The sequence below is a fragment of the Tyto alba genome, unplaced genomic scaffold (genome assembly GCF_018691265.1).
Source record: "Tyto alba isolate M040663 unplaced genomic scaffold, T.alba_DEE_v4.0 Super-Scaffold_12, whole genome shotgun sequence".
Taxonomy (NCBI): Eukaryota; Metazoa; Chordata; class Aves; order Strigiformes; family Tytonidae; genus Tyto; species Tyto alba.
In genome coordinates this window covers 6,867,003-6,889,427 of record NW_024881274.1, presented here as the reverse complement: position 1 = coordinate 6,889,427, position 22,425 = coordinate 6,867,003, and the positions used below count along the sequence as shown (strand labels likewise).

At 65.4% G+C, this 22,425-nt stretch overlaps 1 protein-coding gene across 2 annotated transcripts; it reads left to right on the top strand.

Annotated features, from left to right (window-relative positions):
* The first annotated feature begins 30 nt into the window (after positions 1 to 30).
* Positions 31 to 16,492, top strand: STAT3 (signal transducer and activator of transcription 3). Of its 2 annotated transcripts, none has more exons than XM_042787329.1 (24): positions 31 to 137; positions 6,568 to 6,714; positions 7,295 to 7,439; positions 7,589 to 7,687; positions 8,113 to 8,208; positions 8,290 to 8,371; positions 8,777 to 8,871; positions 9,078 to 9,229; positions 9,678 to 9,836; positions 9,963 to 10,055; positions 10,731 to 10,790; positions 11,077 to 11,106; positions 11,254 to 11,347; positions 11,431 to 11,478; positions 11,739 to 11,822; positions 11,909 to 12,007; positions 12,190 to 12,325; positions 12,550 to 12,602; positions 12,692 to 12,786; positions 13,100 to 13,239; positions 13,603 to 13,818; positions 14,083 to 14,125; positions 14,472 to 14,584; positions 14,672 to 16,492. In XM_042787329.1, exons 2-24 carry the CDS (start codon positions 6,587 to 6,589, stop codon positions 14,725 to 14,727), a joined length of 2,316 nt encoding a protein of 771 aa, XP_042643263.1. In that variant the 5' UTR covers positions 31 to 137; positions 6,568 to 6,586; the 3' UTR covers positions 14,728 to 16,492. The 2 variants fall into 2 exon arrangements, with proteins under 2 accessions (XP_042643263.1, XP_042643264.1); XM_042787330.1 differs by having other exon boundaries at positions 36 to 137; positions 13,603 to 13,815.
* The last annotated feature ends 5,933 nt before the right edge of the window (positions 16,493 to 22,425 follow it).

Sequence of the window (22,425 nt, the reverse complement as noted above, 5' to 3'; positions counted from 1 at the left end):
CATTGGCCGCGCCGGGCGTGACGCGAGCGGGCGGGGCGGGGCGGGGCCGGGCGGGCAGCAGGTTTCTCGTCACTCGGGCAGGGTCCGGACGCGATCGCCGCCGGCGCCGGGAGCCGCCGCCCCGCCCGGGACCGCCGGTGAGGGGGGGGGCTGGGGGGTGTCGGGGCGGCGGGCCGGTTCCCCCCCCGGTGCCTGCGGGGCCGGGGTCTTTCCCGGGACCCTCCCCCGTCGCGTCGGGGCCCGGCGCTGCCGCCGGTTTCGCTTTTGGTGGGAGGCGGCAGCTCGTCCTGCTGCGGCCTGTCCCGGGGAGCCGGTGCCCAGCAGCGGGCGAGGGCAGCACCCCCTGCTCCCGGGGAGGCGTAATGAGAGAGGTGCTAATTAACCTAATCCTCTGGTTTTACAGCAAACGGGATTTCTCTCCTTCCCACGGCTCCCGGCCGTCCCGGGTGAGCCCTGGCGGGGCCGGGGCAGCAGCCGGAGCTGGCGAGGCCGAGCTCTTCGTCTGCCCGCCGGGCCCCGGCGCGGAGCTGGCTCTGTCGGCGAGGCGCGTGTGCACCGGCAAGGGCTGGGAGGCCTCGGGGGGCTGCTCGGGGAGGGAAGAGCCGGAGGGTCCTGCCCCCGGGCGGGGCGAGGCTTGGGAGACCTGACCCACGTCCCGAGTGGAGGTGTGAGCTCAGGGCTGCAGCTTTGCCCCCCCGGGTAGGACGGCCGGGGGCTCCGGCCCGTGCCAGGCTCCGCTTCGGCCAGAGCGGCCGAGGAGCGGGTGCAGAGCAGAGCTATCGCGCTGCGCGTCTCGCGTGGGTCTGTGAGCCCCGTGGCCGAGCCGCCCGAGTGCTCTGCGGGGGCTGGCACTGCTCCTGCTTGCTGCCAGCCTGCGCTCTGCCCCCCTGCACCGCGCTGGCCCAGGGCGTGTGGGACCCCCGCTCCCTGGGCTGCCAGGGCACAGCCCTGTGTTCCTGCTGGGGGGCACGGCCGTGTGGGGCCGGGGGGGTGGGCTGCCCGGGTCCCCCCTGCATCTGCAGGGGGCTGGCCTGGCCTGTGTCTGCACCTCGGGACGGTTGACCCCGTTCCCACCCTCACGGTGGTCGCCGTTGCTGCCGCTCCCCAGCGCAGCCTCTTCTGCCCTTTGCTGTGGATCCGCCGGAGCTGCTGGAGCGGCGGCGGCAGAGGATGGGGGGGGGGGGGTGGCTGGGCATCCTCTGCCCTGGGGGGGATGGTGACAGCATCACGCACGGCTCCTGCAGCGGGAGTTCCGTGTTGGGATGGACCCTGGAGAGCTGCTGAGCTGCGATGAGGAACAGCTGGCTGCGGCGTGAGGGTTGATCAGGGAACTCGGTGCTGTGGCTGCGAGGTCACCGCGAGCTTCCCTCTGCCCTGTGCTGTCCCCCTCTTCTCCCTCTCCCAGTCTCTGCATCGCTGCTCCCTTTTGCCACCTCCAGGACTGGCTTTGAAAGCTCTCCAGAGGAGTCCGGCCAAGTTCTCCTAAGAGCCTTTTCAAAACTTGCTCTTGTGTTTGTCCGGAGCAATTAGCTGTTTTGTTGTGGAAGCACAGTTTTTCATCAGCCTGTTGATGGGTGTGTGGGAGCGGGAGCAGCGAGGCGGCTGGTGTCAGCGCAGCGGCTGCTGGAAAGCGGGGGCTGCCGTGAAGTGTTGCTGGCGTCTGTCGCGAGGCTGCGAAGCTCCTGCGGTGACAGCTCTGTTGATGTGACCTGTGCAGCGCTGTCGGTATCTGGGCTTCACCCTGCTCGCGGCGCTGCGGGGGACCAGGACAGCCACAGTCTCCTTCCAGGCCCCTCTCTGATGACTCTCCCATAGGTGTTGCCCCGGGGGTCGTTGCTTGTTGTGGGGGTGCAGGCGAGGGGTGTTCCCAGGCGTGTCCCAGAAAGGAGAAGGCGGATGGAAGGCAGCTGTGGGATTGCTTCCAGGGTGTGCAGAGCTGTCCCGAGCTGCCAGTGACGCTGCACAGCTCGGGCCCAGCTCTCGTGCTCTGCCCTTGCAGAGGAGCTAAAGAAAGATGAACTTTAGCTCTCGAGCTACTTTTAGCAGCTTTACTCTGAGCTCTGGACAACGTGTTTACCCCTGGGCTTGCATCATGCTGCGCCTGGCCCTGGCCGGGTTGGTTGCTCCCTGGCTCCGTTCCAGAGACGGGAAGAGAGGCTAACCGCAGAGACGGGCAAGCCCAGCGCAGTCGGAAAGGTTCAGCCCTCAGATCTTTCAACCCAGTCAAGGGGAGGCTTCCCGGCGGTGGGGCTGGCTGGGGAGAGGCTCCTGCACGGCGGTTTGGGGCTGGCGGGGTCAGAGCTTCCCTATCGCTGGTGACTGTAAGGAGCGTCTCGGGGACCCTTTCCCTCTGTGATGGCCGCTGCTCCAGGCTGCCGGGCTGCTTTCTGTTGGTGCTGAAGGAGGCGATGTCTCCTCTCAGCAGCTTCCTGACTGCTTCCTGCTCCCGGCCCGTCCTGCCATCCCCCATCCTCCCTGCCTCTGGTCGGCTGCGTGACCTCTGTCACGGGGCCCCCTCCCCGGGCTGCGTGCCCCCCCCGTCAGCCACTGCTCCAGAGCTGTCTCTCCTGGCTTGAGCCCGTGTCACAGCAAAGCTCAAAGCTCTTCCCAGCCCGCTGCTCTTGTGGCAGCACATGGAGGGTTTGCCACGTCAGGCTCCGGTCGAGCTGGGGGCTGTAAAAACTCAGCTGCGATCTGCTGCTTCTGCTGAGAGATCCCCTGAGGCGGGGGCTGGATGCAGCGGAGCGGCTGGGGATGGTGAGCGGAGGCCGTGCCCTACCCTGGGCTGCTGCAGGCACAGCTAGCAGGCAGCGGCCGTCCCTGCGTGCTGCCGCCCCGCTCCCACGCGAGGCGAGCCTGCCGTGGTTCCTCTGCACCCGTGCCTGTGGTCTGCAGTGACTTCCTTTGCTCCCTCGGCCGCTCGCCGTGCGAGGAGGTGCCTGTGGTGGGAAGAGGCAGAGCAGCTCGTGTTTCGCTGCGCGCTAGTTCTGTTTTTCAGGGATCGGCAGGACGGTGTGCGGTGCTGGGGCCCGGGCAGGGTGCCGGCTTCCTGCGGCCGCGGAGCATGCGCTGCGGCAGGGAGGATCTGGCGCCTGAGCGGGAGCCCCGGCTGCCCCGGCGGCTCGTCCTGCGGCTGTTGGTGGCGGTGAGAAGTGGCCGATTCCTGTCCGAATGCTGCTGCCGCGCGGCGGCCCGGGGGCTTTGCAGACTGGGGCTCTGGTACTGCCCTGAAATGCCCAGGTTGTGGCTTTCCTGTGGAATAGCTGCTGGGATCGAGGGTGCAGTGAAGTGGCATCTGGTTCAGCTGCTGCAGCCTGACGGGGCGACTCTCCATGAGCGGCGGCTGCCGTGGCAGGCAGGGGACTCTGGGGGCTTGTAGGTTTTCAGCTCCTGCCTGGCCCCTGTACTTGTTGGGGTTTTTCCCCCCAGACGCAGCACTGTGTGGCTCACGCTGTAGTAGGAGCCTCCAGCACCAAGGTAAAAGGGCGGTGGGTGGAGGGAGTGCTCCACGTGCTGCTGCAGCTGGACAGATGGCCAGCAAAGAGCTGAATCCACTGCAAAATGGGGGCTTTGATGTGATGCCCAGTACGCAGCCATGAGCCGTGGCTAATGGCCCAGACTTTCTTGGACTGCAGTCACAGAAAGCAAAAGTTCTGGGGCCGCAATGGCCCTGTCACATCAAGCCAGGCCTTACTCGAGGCTGAAGCAGCATCTGTTGTTTGCGTGGGCCAGAGTCTCTCTCCTCATCCCTTTCGCTATTGCCCCATTGAAAACAGGCTCGGTTCACAAGGTCTTCTCTGAGGATTGCACCAGAGGGTTGTCGTTCAAGGTTAATGTCCTGTGGATGTTGCCTCTGTCTTTGGGGCTATTTGATGCTGTGAAGTTCTAAAAACCTCTTTAACTCCATGTCAAGCACCAGTGTCTCTGCTCCCCATGTGTCAGTCCACAACAGGTTGTTTCCCCCTTTCTCTCCTCTTACAAGAAGCATCCAGAAAAATGAGGAAGTGTCGCATGCGGCAGAGATCAGAAGAGCACGACATACAGCCATGCTGAAAGTGTCAGGTGTCAGCAGGCTCATACGTGGGCCCGTCTTGGAGAAGCTGCTTGTGAAACTCATCTCTCGGTGCTGTGCAGCCCCCCGGCAGGAGCGGGGACGTGGGACACGGGACCGGGGGGTGGGCAGCCACAGGCAGTGGCACGGTGCCCCTGGACCCTTCTCGTGCTGCTCCAGATCTGCACAAGCACCCAGCTCTGTGCTCCCAGCAAGGCTCAAAACTCCTGTCGGATGCTGCTGTGTGCCCAGGGGAGTCTTACTTGCCCTTATGGCTTCTTAAATACCTGTCCTGGCTAGTGAAAGCCAGCCTGGCTCCTTCCTGCGTGGAGCAGCTGCTCTCGCTGGGGGCCTGGGTTCGGTCCTTGTGTCTCTGCCCGCTTCCAGCCCGTCCCGGGGCCCAGGGCAGGGCAGCCTGGTTCGCTGGAGGGGAATAAATCCCATCTGGAGGTGTGGCACAGCCTTCCTCCCCTCTGCCTCCTCGGAGAGGAGCCTCCCAGCGCCGCTGCCGGCACCTTCCCAGACCTTCGCAGCTCCTGGCACGTTTGCTGGGGTTTCCTTCACGCCGGCTGCTCGGGGTTGCTCCCGCCGACGCCGCGGTGCGCTCCCGTGCTGGTGCTGCCGCGGGATGGAGCGCGGTGCCCTGAGTCACGCCGAGCCCGGGGCCAGCCGGGGGCTCGTGGCCAGTGCTGGCCCCCTTGCCCGTGCCCTGCTCCTGCCAGCCTGGCCGCTGGCACGCCGGCGGCACGGCCGTCCCCAAACCTGAGCTGGCGTGTCGCTCGGTGCAGTGACCTTTGGGAAGAGCAAACAGCTTTCTGCAGGGAAGTGACTCTGCTGGTGTGGAGCAGAGCTCCGGGCCTTGGCTCCCCGGGCGCAGCTTGCCATCCCCTCGTTAGCTTTGGTTTGATTTCCATCGATACGCAAGTTGCTAACTCGAAAATTGCTCCTTCCTTGTTTCTGTTGTTTCCTGGCAGTCTCCGCCTTCTGCACTTACTGGCATGCCTCTGGCTGGAGGGTGCCTGGGAGGCAGTGGCACCAGATAAAAGCCTTGTACCTGTCGTGGCTGATCTACATGCCCACGACCCCTCCATCCCCCTGTGGCAAGAAGGTAGGAGAGCTTTGGGAAATGGTGCCTCTCTCTAGGAGAAAGCTTTGCCGAAGGCAGGCACGTAGGGAGTGTGCTCTTGTGCGGGGAAGCTCAGTGCTCACCAGGCTGAAGCCAGACAGATGGAAGCTGAACTGAAGCTGAGCCCAAAGCTGCATTCCCTGTGCTCGGGGAGCTCCTGCGCAGCTCTGCGTGGGTCTGAGGGGTTCGATGGTGGTACGAGCTGCCTACGACGTAACTTGTAACCCTGGTCTGACCCTGCGGTGAGGAGCAGCGTGAAGCGAGGCTTCCTACCTGGCTGGGTTTGTAAGAGTGCCTGCGTCTGAACCGACGTGCCTGGGGCTTTGCCCAGCCCCGTGGGTTGGTGCCTCCCCGAGCCCTGGGGGTCTGAGGGCTGAGAGATCCTCGGCAGGGCTGGGAGCGCAGGAGGGCTCGGCTCGACAGCCGGGGGCTGCCTGCTGCGCTCACGAATTGCAGTGCAGATGGCCACCGGCTGCCAGTGCCAGCACAAGCTCAGCTCTTCTGATCTCAGATGTTTCAGATTAATTTCATGACGTGATGAAAAGAGAATGAGTCAGAATCTGGGCTTTATTCAGCTTTGCAGGAGGGGCAGCTGGAGCGAAACCTTTCTGCCACTGCTCTTCTCAGGAAGCGCGCCCGGGCTGGGCTGGGGCTGAAGCCGCCTTCCCCACTTGCCTTCGGTTGGATTTCGAGTTGGCCTTTGCTTTTCGGTGCTCTGGCTGCTTTGCCACTCGCCCTGTGGGCAGGAGAGGCTGCGTGGCTGCGGCCGGCGGCTCCGGGGCCGAGTGCGGAGGCGCAGATGTCGGCTGGTGTGAAAAGGGCTTTTCCCCTCGCAGCCAGGCTGGTTCCTTCCCCGGGCGTGTGTGCCGTTATTCCTGCACGAATGATGCAGTTTCGGTCTGTGGTTTTGCCTTCCCTTGTGCCAGGCCCACCCACGGGTGATGGCAGCGGCCCTGGCCCTGCTAGCCGGAGCCGGCCTGGAGGCACAAACCGGTGCTGGTCCCGGGGCTGCCAGCTCGGGGTGGGTTTTGCTGAAGAGGACCCCGCTCCTGGTCGTGGGGTCGGCTCCGCAGGGACGCCGGGCCTGGGCTCCTGCCTCGGGGCGTGCAGGAGCTCTGCGGTGTCGTGGGCCCAGAGCTGCTCGTGCAGGCGCTGCCCCGGCCCCGTGCTGCCCTCGGGCTGACGGGCACCGCCTGGCCCTTGCCCGCTCCAGCCCTCCCGGAGCCGTGTGCCCGGGGCTCGCCGTGCCCCGGCTGGCTCCGGTTCTGGCCCCGTCAGCCCACCCGGAGGGCAGCAGCGGTCGTGGCTGGGTCCTGCTGGACGCTGGCAGGAGGGAGCTCGGAGGCTGCCGGGTGCCAGCTCCGAGCAGCACGTGTGCCCGTCCCGGCAGGGCTCCGGAGCTGGCCAGGATGGCGCAGTGGAACCAGCTGCAGCAGCTCGACACGCGGTACCTGGAGCAGCTCCACCAGCTCTACAGCGACAGCTTTCCCATGGAGCTCCGGCAGTTCCTCGCCCCGTGGATTGAGAGCCAGGACTGGTAAGGCCTTGCGAAACACCGACGTGGGGACTTTGCTCGGGACACCCACCCTCGGGTGGCAGCAGGCGCTGAGGCGGCCTGGAGGAGCTCCCCCACCTTCCCGGGGCTCCTGATGCGGCCGGACGGGTCCTTCTCCCTGGGGGGGAGCGAGACTCGGTGTGCGCGGTGCCGGACCCCAGACCAGGAGGGAGGGGCAGCTCCCAAGCGGAGGGGTCCCTGTCCAGGGCTGACTTACACTGGCCTCTGTTGTAAACGGGGTTGACGCAGAGCACCTATTCCCGGGTGCCGTGCGGAGGGCCCGCGGGACCGGTGAGGTGCTCGTGTGTGCAGCCTGCCTGGCTTAAGGCCAGACTTTAAGCCCGGGTCCAAAACCTCTGTCACCCTGCCCTTGCAGGCCCAGCCCAAAGGCTCCGTTTATCGGTGTGAAGCAAGTCAGGCCTGCTCCAGCCCTTGCTCTGGCGCAGGTTAGGAGGGTGGCTGGCGTGTTAAGTAGCCCGGAGGACGGCGGGGGTGGGCAGAGCGGCGCTGCCGTGCCCCTTCCCCTGCGCCGGGCGCCCAGAACCTGCCCTCTCCCGTGCAGGGCGTACGCCGCCAGCAAGGAGTCGCACGCCACGCTGGTGTTCCACAACCTGCTGGGGGAGATCGACCAGCAGTACAGCCGCTTCCTGCAGGAGTCCAACGTCTTGTACCAGCACAACCTGCGGCGCATCAAGCAGTTCCTGCAGGTGGGACGGGGAGCGCCGCTTTGGCGGGGGGAGCCGGTGGAAGGCCAGCGGCTTCCTGGGCACGGCTCACGACCCGCGGCCCTGGAGGGGGCGGGGGTCCCCGGGGTTACGGTGTGCCTGCTAACCTTGGGGCTCTGAACCTTCTACAGAGCAGGTACCTGGAGAAGCCGATGGAGATAGCCCGCATCGTGGCCCGCTGCCTGTGGGAAGAGTCCCGGCTCCTCCAGACAGCTGCCACCGCGGCCCAGGTCAGTGGCTGGGGGGGCCCGGGGCCTCGGGCCCGCCCTGCGGCGCTGTGCGGGTCCGCGGTGCCGTGGGGCAGCTGCAGCCCCAAGCCCCCCGCTTGCTTCCTGCGGTAACGGCGGCCGCTCTGCGCGGAGGGACGGCCCAGCTGCGGGGGCTGATAACTTCTGCTTTCCGGGCAGCAGCTGCTTCCCGCCAGGATGCAGCCCGGGTGCTCTCTGCCAGGGGTGGCTTTGTGCATCCGTCTCCCTCTCGCCCCTTGTGTGGGCTGTCCCTGCGCCCTGCACCTTGCTGGGCAGCCCTGGAGCTAACGCTGCACTGGCTTTTGTTAGGGAGGGGGCTGAAGGCCCTTCCTGCAAAACCTCAGGCTGGGAGGGGAGCACCCCTGGGTCACGGCCCCGTTCTAATGCCCCCCTTGTCCCCTCTGCAGCAAGGGGGACAGGCAACACACCCGACAGCAGCTGTAGTGACAGAGAAGCAGCAGATGCTGGAGCAGCATCTGCAGGATGTGAGGAAGAGAGTGCAGGTAGGTGTGCTGCCTTGGCACCTTCTCTCCCCACCTCCCTGACTTAGCACTTTGAATAAATCCACGTCTTCTGCCTCACAGGATCTGGAGCAGAAGATGAAAGTGGTGGAGAATCTCCAGGATGACTTTGATTTTAACTACAAGACTTTGAAAAGCCAAGGAGGTAATGGGAGGTCATTAGCATCTGGCAAACCAAAGAGTGTTCCTCCAAGGAAGCTTGCCGGAGGGCGTGTTCCAGCCCTCTCCAGCGAGGAGGGTGGCTCGGGATCAGGGTGTTTGCATGGCAATTGGGGAAACTGTGTCTTCTGTTCCTGCCGCTGACGCTGCCTCTGGGGGAGTTGAACCAGAGCTCAGTCTGTGAATAAAGAAATGGCGTGTGAGGGTGGTGGCCTGCTGTGCATGCAGGAAAGCCAGCAAGGTGCTTCGAGGCTGTTCGAGATCGAGATTGCTGCTTTGAGGGCTTTTGGGGATGCCCGCTCCTTTGTGGTGGAAGTCGTTTGTTTGTGTGGTGCCTGGGAGGGCGGGAGGGGTCCATGTGCATGGCTGAAGCTTTCTCACCTCTGCACAGACATGCAGGACCTGAATGGAAACAATCAGTCGGTGACCCGGCAGAAAATGCAGCAGCTGGAACAGATGCTCACAGCCCTGGACCAAATGCGAAGGGTATGGCGTGCAGCTGGCCCCCCCCACCCCCCTGGGGTGCCGGGGTGCCCTTTTTCTGGGGTATGAGTTCAGTGTTCCTGCATGGCCAGAACCACGAGCAGTGCAAACGCAGCCCTGGGCGACTTCTTTCTTGTTTGTGAATATGAAACTTGCAGGTCTCGGAGGGAGTCAGAGGGTGTTGAAGGTTCTGCTTTCCTTTTTGACAGGGTATTGTGAGCGAGCTGGCTGGACTGTTGTCAGCCATGGAGTATGTGCAGAAGATGCTGGCGGATGAGGAACTGGCGGACTGGAAGAGACGGCAGCAGATCGCCTGCATTGGCGGCCCACCAAATATCTGCTTAGACCGGCTGGAGAACTGGTAGGAGCTGGCGGGGGGTGGATCAGTCCCTGCAGAGGTGCATTCCAACACCTGCAGCGCGCAGGAGCGCTCTGTCTCTGGAAACATCTTTGCAAAATGGCTTCTGATGCCTGCGAGCGTAAACGTGATCCACTAGCCGGGCTGATCCTCGATGGTGGGCACCAGTGCTGGGATGGTTAGCCCCAGGCCTGTGGGATTCTGAGGCTGCTCTGAGAAGTTCCTGTTCCTGGTGTGTCTCTGTAGAGCTCGGGTGTGTGCAGGTTTCTTTTGTAATGCATGGCCTAGAAAAATGCCCTGCTCTGAGAGCTGTAGACACGTTCTGTTCTCCACTGGCTTGGGATGGAGAGCGTCCCCACTCACACAAGCCGGGGAAGAGGAGGGCTCTGCAGGCTGGCACCGTGCCGGGCTCGGCAGCCAGAGCTAACCCGGGTTCTTCCTGCTCCCCTAGGATAACCTCTCTTGCCGAATCACAGCTACAGACCCGGCAGCAGATCAAGAAGTTGGAAGAGTTGCAACAGAAAGTGTCCTACAAGGGCGACCCGATCGTCCAACACCGGCCCATGCTGGAGGAGCGGATTGTGGAGCTGTTCAGGAACCTGATGAAAAGGTGCCGAGGGCTGGGGGGGAGCGTCGGGCAGTCCCCTGGTCACAGGCAGTGGGTGGAGGGGTGGGCAGTCGGCGCGCTGGGCCCGGCCTGAGGTTTGACTCTGGTTCTTGTGCCTTTGCCCTGCAGCGCTTTCGTCGTGGAGAGGCAGCCCTGCATGCCCATGCACCCTGACCGGCCCCTCGTCATCAAAACCGGCGTGCAGTTCACCACCAAAGTCAGGTGGGTCGCTGGCCCCTGCGATCCCGCCGCGCTGCAGACTCCCTCCGGGGGAGGTGGTGGTGTGGGTCCGGCTGCCAGTTTGCCTGGGGGGTGCTGGTGCTGGGGGGGAACGAATCCCAGCAGGCTGGCCTGGCTGGAGTGCTGCCCGTGTGACTCGGGGGGGGGGATGGCGGCTGCTGGCTGCGGCTCTGCCGTGTTCCTGGAGGCCGCCGGGGTTCTGGTAAGTCCCGCTGCGGGGGCGGGCGGCAGGAAGCGTCGGCGCGGCCCTGGCCGGCTGCCTCTCACTGTCCCCTGTTCCCCGGCACCGGGCTCTGCCTGGAGCTTCTCCACCACGTCCCCGCTGCGGCCCCGCTGTCCCCGTGGCCTGCGGCAGCGGCTGCCCGCAGAGCCGCGTGGAGGGCGTTTGTTCGAGGCCGGTGCGGGCAGCCAGCAGCCAAACCGAGCCCTCCTTGGGGTGCTCGGGGAGCATCGGCGCCGCCCCGGGCCTGGGGCTGGCACACGGGCCCCGGGGTGCCGGAGGGGCTGGGTGAGGCCACGTCCCCGTGAACTCGGCGGAGCGAGCCGGGGTGCTGCCTGCTGGGGGACGGGCGCGGCGCCGCTGCCCATCCGGCTGTTCGGCAGCCTGCGGCAGGGGCTGCGGCACGCTCACGCTCTGCGTCTGCTGGCTCTTTGCAGGTTGTTGGTCAAGTTTCCAGAGCTGAACTACCAGCTGAAAATTAAAGTCTGCATTGACAAGTGAGTCCTGTGCTCTGATCCCGGCGGCGTTGGGTTCCTGGGGCGGGACTTGTTCCTGCTGCTGTTGGGTCAGGCTCCATCCCTGCAGCGAGGGCCAGCGTGACCCCCGGTAGAAGGGGAGGGTGCAGGGTGGTGCTGGGCCCCAAGGGCTCATTCCCGTGTCGGGGGACAGCCGTGGGGGGGTTGTGGGACCTGATGTTGTGACGCAGCCAGCCCCACACACCAGCTTGTCTGCATCAGTCAGAAGGCCAGGGCCATGACTGCGCGTGTGTCTCCCCTTTCCTAGGGACTCCGGGGATGTTGCAGCACTTCGGGGGTAAGTGCAATGTTTGGTTGTTCTTGGTTTGTTTTTTGTTTTTTTTTTTTTTTTCCCTTGCTGCTGCTTTTAATCCTGGCAAACATCCTACCACACAGTTGATCTGAGAGGGTCCTGTCAACCACGCTCTGTCTTTCCTCTTTCAAGGTCCCGGAAGTTTAACATCCTGGGGACAAACACCAAGGTCATGAACATGGAGGAGTCGAACAACGGCAGCCTCTCGGCTGAGTTCAAGCACCTGGTAGGTACCACCAGCCCTGGGCTGCTCCTGCTGAGGCTGTGTGCTGTCGCAGTGTTGCTTCAGCCTGTTCCTTCTCTCGGCAGACCCTGCGGGAGCAACGGTGCGGTAACGGCGGCAGAGCCAACTGCGATGTAAGTGCTGGGGGTGGGAGGGCCCTTTGCCGGCAGCCCTGCTCCCCATCTCGCTCCCAGTCGAGCAGCTGAGCCCCGCGGGGAGGCAGGAGCCCTGCCCCGAGATGGGGGGTCTGCAGGGACCCTCTGGCGCGTTGGCAGCTGCCAGACCAGCCCTCCCCACCCAGGCCCAGGCTCTGGGCAGCAGCGTTGGGCCGGGTGGCCATGTGTCGGCCAAGGGCAGGGGTCTCCAGCGTGCTCAGGGTCCTCCTCCGCCCTAGGCCTCGCTGATAGTCACCGAGGAGCTGCACCTCATCACCTTCGAGACAGAGGTGTATCACCAGGGGCTGAAGATCGACCTGGAGGTGAGCTGTGGGTTGCTGCCTGTCGCTGCCGTGGGCCTGGGTGCAGAGGAGCCCTCGCAGCCCGTGCTCACATCCTGTCTTTGCAGACGCACTCGCTGCCTGTGGTGGTCATCTCCAACATCTGCCAGATGCCCAATGCCTGGGCCTCCATCCTGTGGTACAACATGCTGACCAACAACCCCAAGGTAGGGCCCGGCGCTGCGGGGGGGCTGCCAGAGCAGCAGTGCAGGCTTGGGGGCCCGAGCGTCTCAGCAGGCAGGCTGCAGGCAGCGAGAGGGAAGCTGGGGGCTGGGAGCAGGGCTGGGGTGGCACCTGGCCCTGCTTCTGTTCCCCCGTCCCACTCAGGGCTGTGTCTTCCCTCGTGCAGAACGTGAACTTCTTCACCAAGCCCCCCATCGGGACCTGGGACCAGGTGGCAGAGGTGCTGAGCTGGCAGTTCTCCTCCACCACGAAGCGCGGCCTCAGCATCGAGCAGCTGACAACGCTGGCAGAAAAACTTCTAGGTAACCTGGTGCGGGTGTCCCGCTCGTCCCTGCCCTCCCTCGGGGTGGCTTCCCGCCTGTCAAGGCAATACAGGAGCAAAGTCGTGTTGTTTGGGAGGGGAGTTATAATTTTCAGTTGCTCGGTCTTCTCCCAAACACCGCAAGCCTCGGATTGCTCCCCAGGAATGGTGGTGTTACTGGAAGAATGGCTCTATCTAAATGCTGATGCTCTTGTTCTCTGCCAGGGCCCGGTGTGAATTACTCCGGCTGTCAGATCACCTGGGCCAAGTTCTGCAAGGTATAGCTCCCTCTCTTCCCCAGCGTGCCTTCCCTTGGCTGTTCCCTTCCTCCAAGCCTTGCTCACAGCCCCTCTGTGCTCTTCCTTAGGAGAACATGGCTGGCAAAGGCTTCTCTTTCTGGGTCTGGCTGGACAACATCATTGACCTGGTGAAGAAGTATATCCTGGCGCTGTGGAACGAAGGGTGAGCCTCAGCCAGCGTTGGTCCAGAGACCCTTGGTTGGGCTGGGCCTTGGGAGGGGTCCCGTGAGCCCTGTCCTGATGGAGCGGGAGCCTGGTCGGGTGCAGGTGGGCTCTCCTGGGCTGCTTTTTCTGTCCAGGCCCTGTTGGCTGGGTCAGAGTGAAAACCCACCTGGGATCTTTAAAGTGTCAGTGGCTCTGCCGGTGGCCGGGCCGGGTCCCGCTGCTGCCTGATGCTGTGCAGAGAGCTGGCAGGTTGATGTCTCGGCGTAGCTGCCCCGGTACCCTGACCCCCCCCCCTCGCTCCTGCTGCCCAGGTACATCATGGGGTTCATCAGCAAGGAGCGGGAGCGAGCCATCCTGAGCACCAAGCCCCCGGGAACCTTCCTGCTGCGGTTCAGCGAGAGCAGCAAGGAGGGTGGCATCACCTTCACGTGGGTGGAGAAGGACATCAGCGGTACGTTGCTCTCCCCTCGCCGCCCTGGGTGCGGTGCCTCGCGCAGCCAGCGTTCCTGGCTCCGCAGGGGCCTTGGATCCCCCTGATAAGACGCTTGTTCCTTGTCCTGACAAGCCCTCTGCCTCGGTTAGCTCTCGGAGCCTGGGTGCCCTTTGCTGGTCTCTGCCTCCTGGGTGTCCCTGCCCACCTGGTGCCCTTTTCTGCAGCACTGAAACCACCGGGCAGGTCCCCGTCCTGCCCCGGGTCTGCTGGGTGCCCCGTGAGGCCGCGCACGGCCCCAGGCCGATCTTGTCCCTGCTGCTCCCCCCGGGGTGTTTGAGGAACGCGGGTGTCTCGCCCTGTGTCAAAAGTCCCTTTGTACAGGGAAGACCCAGATCCAGTCTGTGGAGCCTTACACCAAGCAGCAGCTGAACAACATGTCATTTGCGGAGATCATCATGGGCTACAAAATCATGGATGCCACCAACATCCTGGTGTCCCCACTGGTGTACCTGTACCCAGACATCCCCAAGGAGGAGGCGTTTGGGAAGTACTGCCGCTCCGAGAGCCAGGAGCACTCCGAAGCCACCGACTCAGGTAGTCGTTGACTTTCTGTGCTCCGGCACGACTGCCGTGGCGTGGGGAGGCTGCAGGGACAGCGCTGGTGGAAGAGCTGTCGCCAGCCAGGATCCTGCGCCGGTCCCTGGAGGGTGCAGCCACGGTGTGGGACGAGCGGCGGGGTCCCCGTGGGGTGTGGGTGGCGAGGGCTGGGCGCGTGGGTGCTGTGCACGGGGCGGGGGGAGCAGAGCTGGGGGGGGGCTCCTCTGGCGGCGGCTGGTGACGAGGCTGCTCGCTCCTCTGCAGGTGCTGCTCCGTATCTGAAGACCAAGTTCATCTGTGTCACCCCGTGAGTGTTCCTGGGGGGTGTCTGAGTGCGCGGGGCGGGGCGGGGAGTGTCATTTGTATGCTCAGCCTCGCTTGAGGGGGGGGTTCCCTTCCCACCACTGCCTGGACTCTACCGGGGTGTCGCGAGGTTCCCAGCACGGGGGGGGCCCGGGGGGCCGAGCCGGGCTCCGGCTCGCTGCCCTGACCGCAGGCTTGTTCTTCCCCGCCTGGGGCCCCCTTCCTCCGGAGAGCTCCCGGCTCCCGCTGCGCCGTGCCTGGGGCCCGTCGGTGGGGAGGGGGGGTGGGAGAGCTGTGGCCAGGCCCTGACGCCGGAGGTGTCTGTGCTTTTCCCTTCCTCCCTCGCACAGCACCTCCTTCAGCAACACCATCGACCTGCCCATGTCCCCGCGCACCCTGGACTCGCTCATGCAGTTTGGCAACAGCAGTGAGGGAGCAGAGGCCAATGCAGGAGGGCAGTTCGGTGAGTCTGGTGCGACGCGGCCCCCCGAGGGGGTCCTGGCTGCCGCCACGCCGGGGCCCCGTAACCGCCGGCGGTGTCTCCCCGCAGAGTCGCTGACCTTCGACATGGAGGTGACGCCGGAGTGTGCTTCTTCACCAATGTGAGGTGCTCCGCCGGCGCTCGGGGGGGCCCTCCCAGGACTGGGGTTCCCGCCTCCAAAGAGCTGCCCCCCTCCCGCCCTGCTCGGTCGCGGCTGCTCTGGGCCTTTTCTCGGGAGGAGCCGGGGGCCGGGGCCCTTGCCACCGACTCCTTGTTTGACCCAAACGAACGCCCCCCCTCTCCAGGGCGGTGCCGTTCGTCTCTTAGGGGGGAGGGGGGATGAACCTTTTTCTATTTCCTTCCATAACAGTTTTTTATTATTATTTCGCTCATTCAAGTGCCTATTAGCCTCCGATTACAGCCTCAGTTTTTACAAACGCTTCTGCAGCCCGGGTCGTGCTGCCTGCTGCTGGAAGCTGCTTTCCCAACTGCCAGGGGCCAAAAGCCCCTGAAGATCGTGTGAGCCCGGGCGAGCCCCCGCAGCCCCCCGGCTGGCCCAGGGCTCCCCTCTGCCCCCCGCCCCGGGGCTGCGCGGCGGAGGGGCTCGGCCTGGGCTTCGCTGGGAGTTTCGGTGGCTGCCGCCAGCTTCCTGCTGCGGGCGCGGAGATCCGGCCGGCTCCAGCAGCCCCAGGGCTCCTGCTGGGGCGACTGGTTTCTCTAGGGTGCAAAGGCTGCCCTGGGGCAGGGCAGGGATGTGTCCCAACACCGGCCGTGCTTGTGAGCCTGCAGCATTTGCACCTTGGGTCTGGTTTGGGACCTGGGCGTAACCCCCGAGGCCGCCCCAAGCGTGGCTGGCCCCGTGGCCGGGCTGGTGCCCAGGGCAGGGCTGCGCGTCCCTGGCTGGGCAGAATTAGACCTGTTAGGAGGGGGGGGGGGCTGCGGGATCCAACGTGACCTGCAGTGGGTGGCCTGGCCCAGCCCTTTTCCCTCAGTTAGGGCTTGTGATGTCCCAGGCAGTGGGTTTGCAGCTTCTTGGGGGCTTTGCGTGGCATTTTTGTTGGAGGTTGGCTGTCGCTGTTGAGGTAGGAGGTGGCAAGAGCTGAAGGGAGCAGGGTGAAGGGAGGGAGAGGAGCCTGCTGTTGGCCAGCGCTCGGCAGGGCTGTGGGCGTTGCAAAGGGCAGGTTTGCTTGCTCGGGGGGGGTCGAGGAAAGGTGGAAGCGATGGTTGTGGTTCTGTATTTACCAAAGTAGGGGGAGCCCCCCTGCCCTTTTCAGGCCATGGGTGTGCAGGCGCTGCGGAGCGAGGAGGGGCACTGGTGTTAACGGGGCGGCGGCGGGGCGGCACGAGGGAGCTGTCGGCTCTGAGGCCGCGGGTGACACCAGCAGAGAAACGTCTTACTGGGCACCAGCCCCCGAGCTTCACCCTCTCAGATGTGTCCTGATTTGGCCCTGCGGGGAGAGGAACCCTCAATCCTCTGTACCTGTTGGGCAGGGGGCACCCGGGGTGTGGCTCTGGCTTTTCTGCCCAGTAAAGACCGTGGGGTGTCCCCCCAGTATCCCAGCCTGCGGGCAGGGAGGCAGAGGGCAGGGGCCAGGGTCCCCAGGGGAAGGGAGAGGGGGGCTGTGGGGTCCGGGCCAGCCCCCTTAGCTGTGTGTGGGCAGGAGTGGGGGGGGCCCTGGGGAAGGACTGGCCTTTGAAGGTGGGAGGTGCTCAGAGGGGACGAGGGCCGTGTGCCCCCATGCTCATGTGTAGCTGCCTCCAGTTGCAGTCACTGTAGCCCTGGGCAGCCTTCAATACTGTAAAAAAATTTATTTTTTTGTATATTTTATTGCTGTATCTACAGGCTTTAACTTTCTCCAAAATAAAGGCTCTGAAGCGCCGTGCTCTGGGGGTGTGAGTTCAGCTGTCTGCGTGCAGCGCCTGCCTCGCCCCGCTCCGGGAACTGGGGCCTCCGTCAGCGAAACGCCGGCCCTGACGCCAGAGCTGCGGTTTGCTCGGTGCGAACCCCCCCCCCGCCCCCCCGCTGCCCGGCACGCGTGGGCCGCCCGCGGCATCGCGGCACGGCCCAGCCCTGGGCGGGGGCGCGGGGCGGCGCTGGCGCTGGCGCTGGGGGGGAGCACCGCAGCCCGGGACGGTTTCTGCGCAGCGCCTGGGTCTCCTCTGCTTGCGTAAAGGAAACTCCAGGGCCGGCGTGGGAGGACGGGGCTGCGCCGGGGCCCTGGGACGCTGCTCCCTGCACCCCCACCCCGCTGCCCGTCCCCCCGCGGGGTCGGGGGGCTCGGGGTGGAGGTGACTTTGGGGAGGGGGGTGTGTGTGTGTGTGTGTCTGTCCTGCCCTCCCCTGGGGATGTGCTGGTGTCTCCTCGCTGTGGGCAGCGGGTCCCAGGCTCAGGGGGACAAGGGGGGACAGGGACGTGCTGCCCGTGGAGCGGCAGCCGCTCCCCCAGGGCTGCGGGATCGGCGCTGCCGTGGAGCAGCAGGATCCTGGCAGGGTTTGGGCTCTGATGAGGCCGAGAGGGAGAGATTATTGCCCTCGCTGAGCAGGATTAGCAGGGGGATTTTCATGCAGGTCACGCTCAATAAATCCGCCCCCAGCCCCTGGGGAACCGGCTGTGCTGGGCTGGCTCGAGGCGCTGGAGATGGGCTCCTGGGCTCTCCCCCACCCGGGAGCCTCCTGCTCGCGTTCGGGCTAAAGGCGGAGGCCGTGGGGTGTCCCTGCTCTGGGAGCCAGCCCCACCACGACCCCCTGCGTCCCCTCAAACCCCAGCAGGGCTCTGCAGGGACCTGTTTGCCCATTGCCCTGTGGCAAGGCCGGGGATCGTGCGCCCGCTCCCGGCAGCGGGGCCTGTGGGGGGGTGGCTCACACGGGAACAGGGCTCAGCCCCAGGGACCCCCCCTCTCCTTCCCTGGCCTCTCCCAGCTCCAGGATGGGGTGGAAAACCCCGGAACAAGGAATTTTCCTACTGATACGCAAACCCTGGGGTTGCCACAGCCGTTTGCTGTCAGGAACGCAGCATCTCGTCCCGCGCTCCTGCAGATAAGTGGTTTCTTATCTCCCTGCACCCACAAGCCCTCCTGCATCGCTGTCGGAACCTGCCCTGCTCCGCGGGTTTAGCCCAGGGCCCTGGCCCTTGAATAATTGGGTTAATTGGCTGCTGATCTGATCTCAGGGGTTGCTGCTGCGAAGGCTCTGGTTGGCAGCACAGCTGGCAAGCGCCGTGGCCTGATTTGCAGCAGGAGAAAGCGGCTGGGGAAGGTCCCTGGGCTGGCTGGACCCCTGCAGCACAGAGGGGACACTTCCCACCCCCCTGCTCCCCTGGCCAGCCCCGGGGGGCTGCTGGGCTCCCCGCTTCCTCCCCGTGCCGGGTGCTGCAGCGGGACCCGGGTGCTGAGGCAATGGGGTTGTTTGTGGCTCTGAAAGGAGGTCACGGGGGTGGCTTCGCTCCTTCCCCAGGGCCGTGGCCGCCCCCTCCAGCAGCACAGCGGGGACGGTGCCTCAGCCAAACGTGCCAACGGATTCGGGGTTTCCAAATGCAGACAAGCTGCTTGGGACGCAGCCGCGTGCGTGACGGGCACAGGGCGGCCCCGTGCGCAGGGACCCCAGGGCAGGTGGCTGTTGGCACGGGGGAGCTGGCAGCTCTCGGGGGGGCCCAGCTGTACCCAGCCAAGCCCTGGGGTCCCACTGGCTCCAGGCAAGTCCAGCCTGTGCAGTATTGACAGTTCTTTGGGAATAAACCTGCAGATGGGGATTAGAGAGGCGGCAGCACCGATTACAGCCCCAGGGCCGAGCAACAACTAGCAGTGCTGTGAGAGAGGGGGTGGGGGGTGGGAGGCAGAGACCCCCGGGGCTTGGCCACCTTCTGCCCGAGGACCTGCCCGAGGCTCTCCTTCTCCATCCGCCCGGGCGCTGCGCAGGATCTTCCCGCAGGGACTCGGCTCTGAAGGCCCCGTGGCACCGAGCCGGTGCCGGCCGCGCAGCCCAGGCTGTGCCCCGGCGGTGGGGCCGCGGCAATGCCGAGGGCTGCCCGGCTCGGCGGGGAAAGCGCAGGGCTACGCGGGGCCGCAGCCGGCGCTGGGTGCCTGCGCTGAGCACCCCGCTCCCTGACTGCTGTTGCAATGACCCCGGCGGCTCCAATGAGGCAGGGAAAGCACAAGCCTCCCCCTCGCCCGGCCCAGCCGCCCCGGCAGGCTCCGTCGCGGCCGGCGTTCCCCTCTCCCGAGCGCGGTGGGTTGGGATCGCAGGGGCAGAGGCGCGTCCCTGGGGCCGCAGCCGGAGCAGCCCCCCCCCGGCACGCCGGCTGCACCCAGGGCAGCGAGTTCCAGGGTGCCGAGGGCAGGCTGGAGCGTTGGCCCACGGCTCTGCCGGGTGCTGGTGCTGGTGCTGAGGAGCGCACGGGTGGCACGAAGGCCCCGGGCAGCGCAGGGGTTGGGTGCTGTGCCCTGGCCATCCCCCTGCGCCAGCCCCTGCCCGGCCCCATGCCTGCACCCCCCCAGAGCTCGGGCAGGGCCGGCCGCAGCGAGGAGATGCTGCTCTGGACCTGCTGGTTTGTGCGCTGCCGCCTCCTCCTCCATCCTTCGTCGGTCCGGCCTCGTGCTGCTGTCGTGGTGGAAGGGGGAGCGGGCGATGGGATGCTCCGCTCCAAATGCCCGTCTAAGCCTCCTCCTCGTCACACCCTTGTCGCAGGTGGCTGGGAACTGAGCCGCAGAGCACAAGCCGTCGCTGCCCAAGCCAGATGCCATCCCTGCCTCCCAACGCCCATAAACCAACAGTCAAATATTGCATCACTCTCAAACTTTAATACGCAGCAGAGCTGAGCCAAGCAAGGTCTTGGTGGCGGCGTGCGCTGCCAGGTGTGGCAGGGGTCAGACCTGGAGCTCCAGCACAGCGCGGTCCCCAAGTGCCGCCGTCTGCCAGCCCCGCCGGTGGCTGCCATGCCGGAGGGACACGACCTGCCTGTTTTCCTGCATCCATCCCATCCTGGCTCAGAGCGTGGCATTTGGCTGTGCCGGCACCAACCCCAAGGGCTCAGCTCGCCCCAGCGCAGGGCAAAGGGCCCTGGGCTGGACCCGCCGCGGCCCCTGGCCCTCCCCTCGCACCGATGCTGCTTCCAGGCTCAGCTGCTTGGGAGGATGGTGGGGTTCAACCGAAATTGGTTTCTGAGCCCTGCATGCTCCGAGCTGCCAGCCCGCTGAGGGGGGGCTCCTCGGGTGAGGTTTTTCCCCTATTTTCCCTCCAGAGGTGCAGTTTCCTCGGTGTCAGTCAGCACAAGGCCTGGCAATTAGCACCACACCACCATTAGTGGGGGCAGGGGCCCTCTGCATCCCTCTGCCTTCATCCCGGCACATCAGCTCCGCGGGAACCCTGCCAGCACGGGGAGTGCGAACCGTCCCCCCCACCGCCCCCAGAGCCAGGCGCCCACTCGGACCCCGGCTGCTGCACCCCATAGGCAGTGCCCCACAACGGCCCCCCGGCCCCCACCTCACCCCACTACCAGCTCCTTTCCCCTGGGCGCTGCCCCCTCCCCATCTCCTCCAGCTCCAGCTGCCGTGGGGGCAGCGCCCAGCCCTGGGGGGGTGGGTTCGGGGCTGCTCTCACTTTTGGGTTCCTGCTCTCACTCCCCTCATGCTTCCTCCTTGGCCCGGACTGCCGGTTCCCATTCCTGCTGCCTCAGACCCCGGCCCATGCCCCGTGCCCACCCCCGTGCCGGGGGGCAGGGACCCCGGCTCTGTCTGCAGAATTGCCGTGGGGCCTCGGTCTCGCTGGGGCGGCTGCGGCGCCACCCGGTCCCGGTGTCGGTGCCGGTGCAGCCGCTGCTGAACCGAGCTGAGCCGCGGCAGCGTGTTTATGGCAGGAGCCGGCTGGGACCGAGCGGTTACTGTGGCAACCCGGACTCTGCCGAGGGGAGCTCCGGCGAGTGCGGGGATGTGCGGGTGGCAAGTGCTGCCCCGGTGCCCCCGCTCCCGACGCCCCCCAGCCAGCCCCAGCCCTGGGGTGGGCACGAGATGCCCCTGCCCTCGGTCCCGGCTGGGCCCCCCTGGGATGCAGCGGCACTCACTGGGCTGATGGGGGGCTCCGGTTCCCATCGCAGACCCAGACGGGCTGTTATTGCCCCATGTTCTTCCGTGGGCAGAAACCTGGGTGTTTATTCTGAGCTGGATGAATGATGAGAGGGAACAAAGAGCCTTTGCCCAGGCAATAATGCCCGTTGGCTGCCGAGACCAAGCGAGTGCTGTGGTTGTTCCCAGCTATATCCGAGTGGCTGGAAGCAGAGGTTTCCTGTGGAAATTCCCCCTCGGACAAAACACCATTTCCCAGGTTTTTGCTGGAGCAGGTCCTCCCCTCCCACTGGCTCAAGGAGTTGTGGGGCTGAGCCTGCGCTGGTGCTGAGCTTCCGACGGTGACGAGCTTCCCGGACAGCCCCGGTTCTCCCCTGCCCGTCGGCTCTGAGTCACGGGCCAGGCAGGGTTCGTGCTGCCCGCTCCATCCCTTGGCCAGCCGCCGGCCCTGCTCTCCGCAAGCAGCCCCCTCCCTCCCGGGGGGGCCAGTGCCTCACGGGGCCCATCCGGGCTGGCTCTCCGGTGGGACGTCCCTTCGCATCCCTCAGCCGCAGCAGAAATAGCCCAGCCGGCTCCAGGCCAACCCCTCTGCGTCACGCCGGGGTCCCGAGGGACGGCAGAGCCACCGTGGCACGGGCGGGCCGTTCCCTCTGCCCCGGCTTGGGCAGCACTGGGTGCATCCCTCTCTCCTTGGAGGAGGATTTATGGTCCGTGTCAGGGAAATCGGGATGTGCCGTGCCTGGGCACCAGGACAGCACCTTCCTCCGGGGTGGCCGGGCTGGGGCAGACCCACAGCTGCCCTGGGAAGCGGGACCGCAAGGCAACGGCCTCTGCTCTTTGCTGCTGCCCGAGGTGCTGCTGCCCACTCTGCTCTGCAGAGAATGCGGGGAGCAAATGCTGCCGGGGGCGAGGGGCTGGGGAAAGTGCTGGCTGGAGACCCAGGAGTGGCTCCAGTGCTGTGAAACCCGCTGCGGGGAGGGATGGCTGCAGCTGGCTGAGCTCGCCTGGCCGAGCCCGTGACGCAGTCCCTGCCCGTGGGCACCCGCACCCGGAGCAGGGGGGCTCGGGGCTGCCGGGGCGCACAGGAGGGTGCTGTGCCGGGGCTGTGCCAGCACAGCCCTGCCGAAGGGTCCCCCTCGCTGCATTTGAAACCGAGGGGGAAAACATGAAGCTGTGGCTAATTTGGGGATTCATCTGGTTTTGATTATCTGGGCTGGATTATCACAATGGGGTTTTCTGGCCTCAGGGCAGATCTGGGACCGAGGAGGGGGGGGGACACACGACCCAAAGCAGGGACAGGTCGAGGCTGGGATCCTCAGCAAGACTTCCCGCCTCCCTGATAAGCTCGAGGAGATGGAGCAGAGGCTGCACCCTGCCCACAGGTGACGTGGTTGGCACGTTTATGCTTTGGCCAAGCACCGAGCCCTGTGCCCTGCACGTCCCAGGCGTGGTGGAGAGGGATGTGGAGGTGCCTCTTGTACGGGATGTGCTGGGAGGGCTTTGGGGAGGGGAGGACAACAGCCAGCAGCTTTGGGACCTCTCCAGAGACTGCCTAAATAAATGCTTCCACTCCTGAGAAATAATTAAGACCCTCGAGATGCCACTTAGAGAAGAAGGCTGTTCTGCCTGTGCTCCTCACTCTCCTGCTCCAAACACAGAGGCAATTTTCTAGGAAATCAATTATGAAGCCCCATGCTCCCTCTCTCCCCTGAATGCGCAGCGTCACCTGGCATCCTGTTGAGCTCATCTGAGATGACAATGTGTTTG

Excerpts from the sequence above, each read along its gene's own strand:
- STAT3 (XM_042787329.1), top strand. The coding sequence starts at position 6,587 with ATGGCGCAGTGGAACCAGCTGCAGCAGCTCGACACGCGGTACCTGGAG. Across the intron at positions 8,872-9,077 it reads CCCTGGACCAAATGCGAAGG|GGTATTGTGAGCGAGCTGGC; the intron begins GTATGGCGTGCA and ends CCTTTTTGACAG. Across the intron at positions 11,348-11,430 it reads CGGCTGAGTTCAAGCACCTG|ACCCTGCGGGAGCAACGGTG; the intron begins GTAGGTACCACC and ends TTCTCTCGGCAG.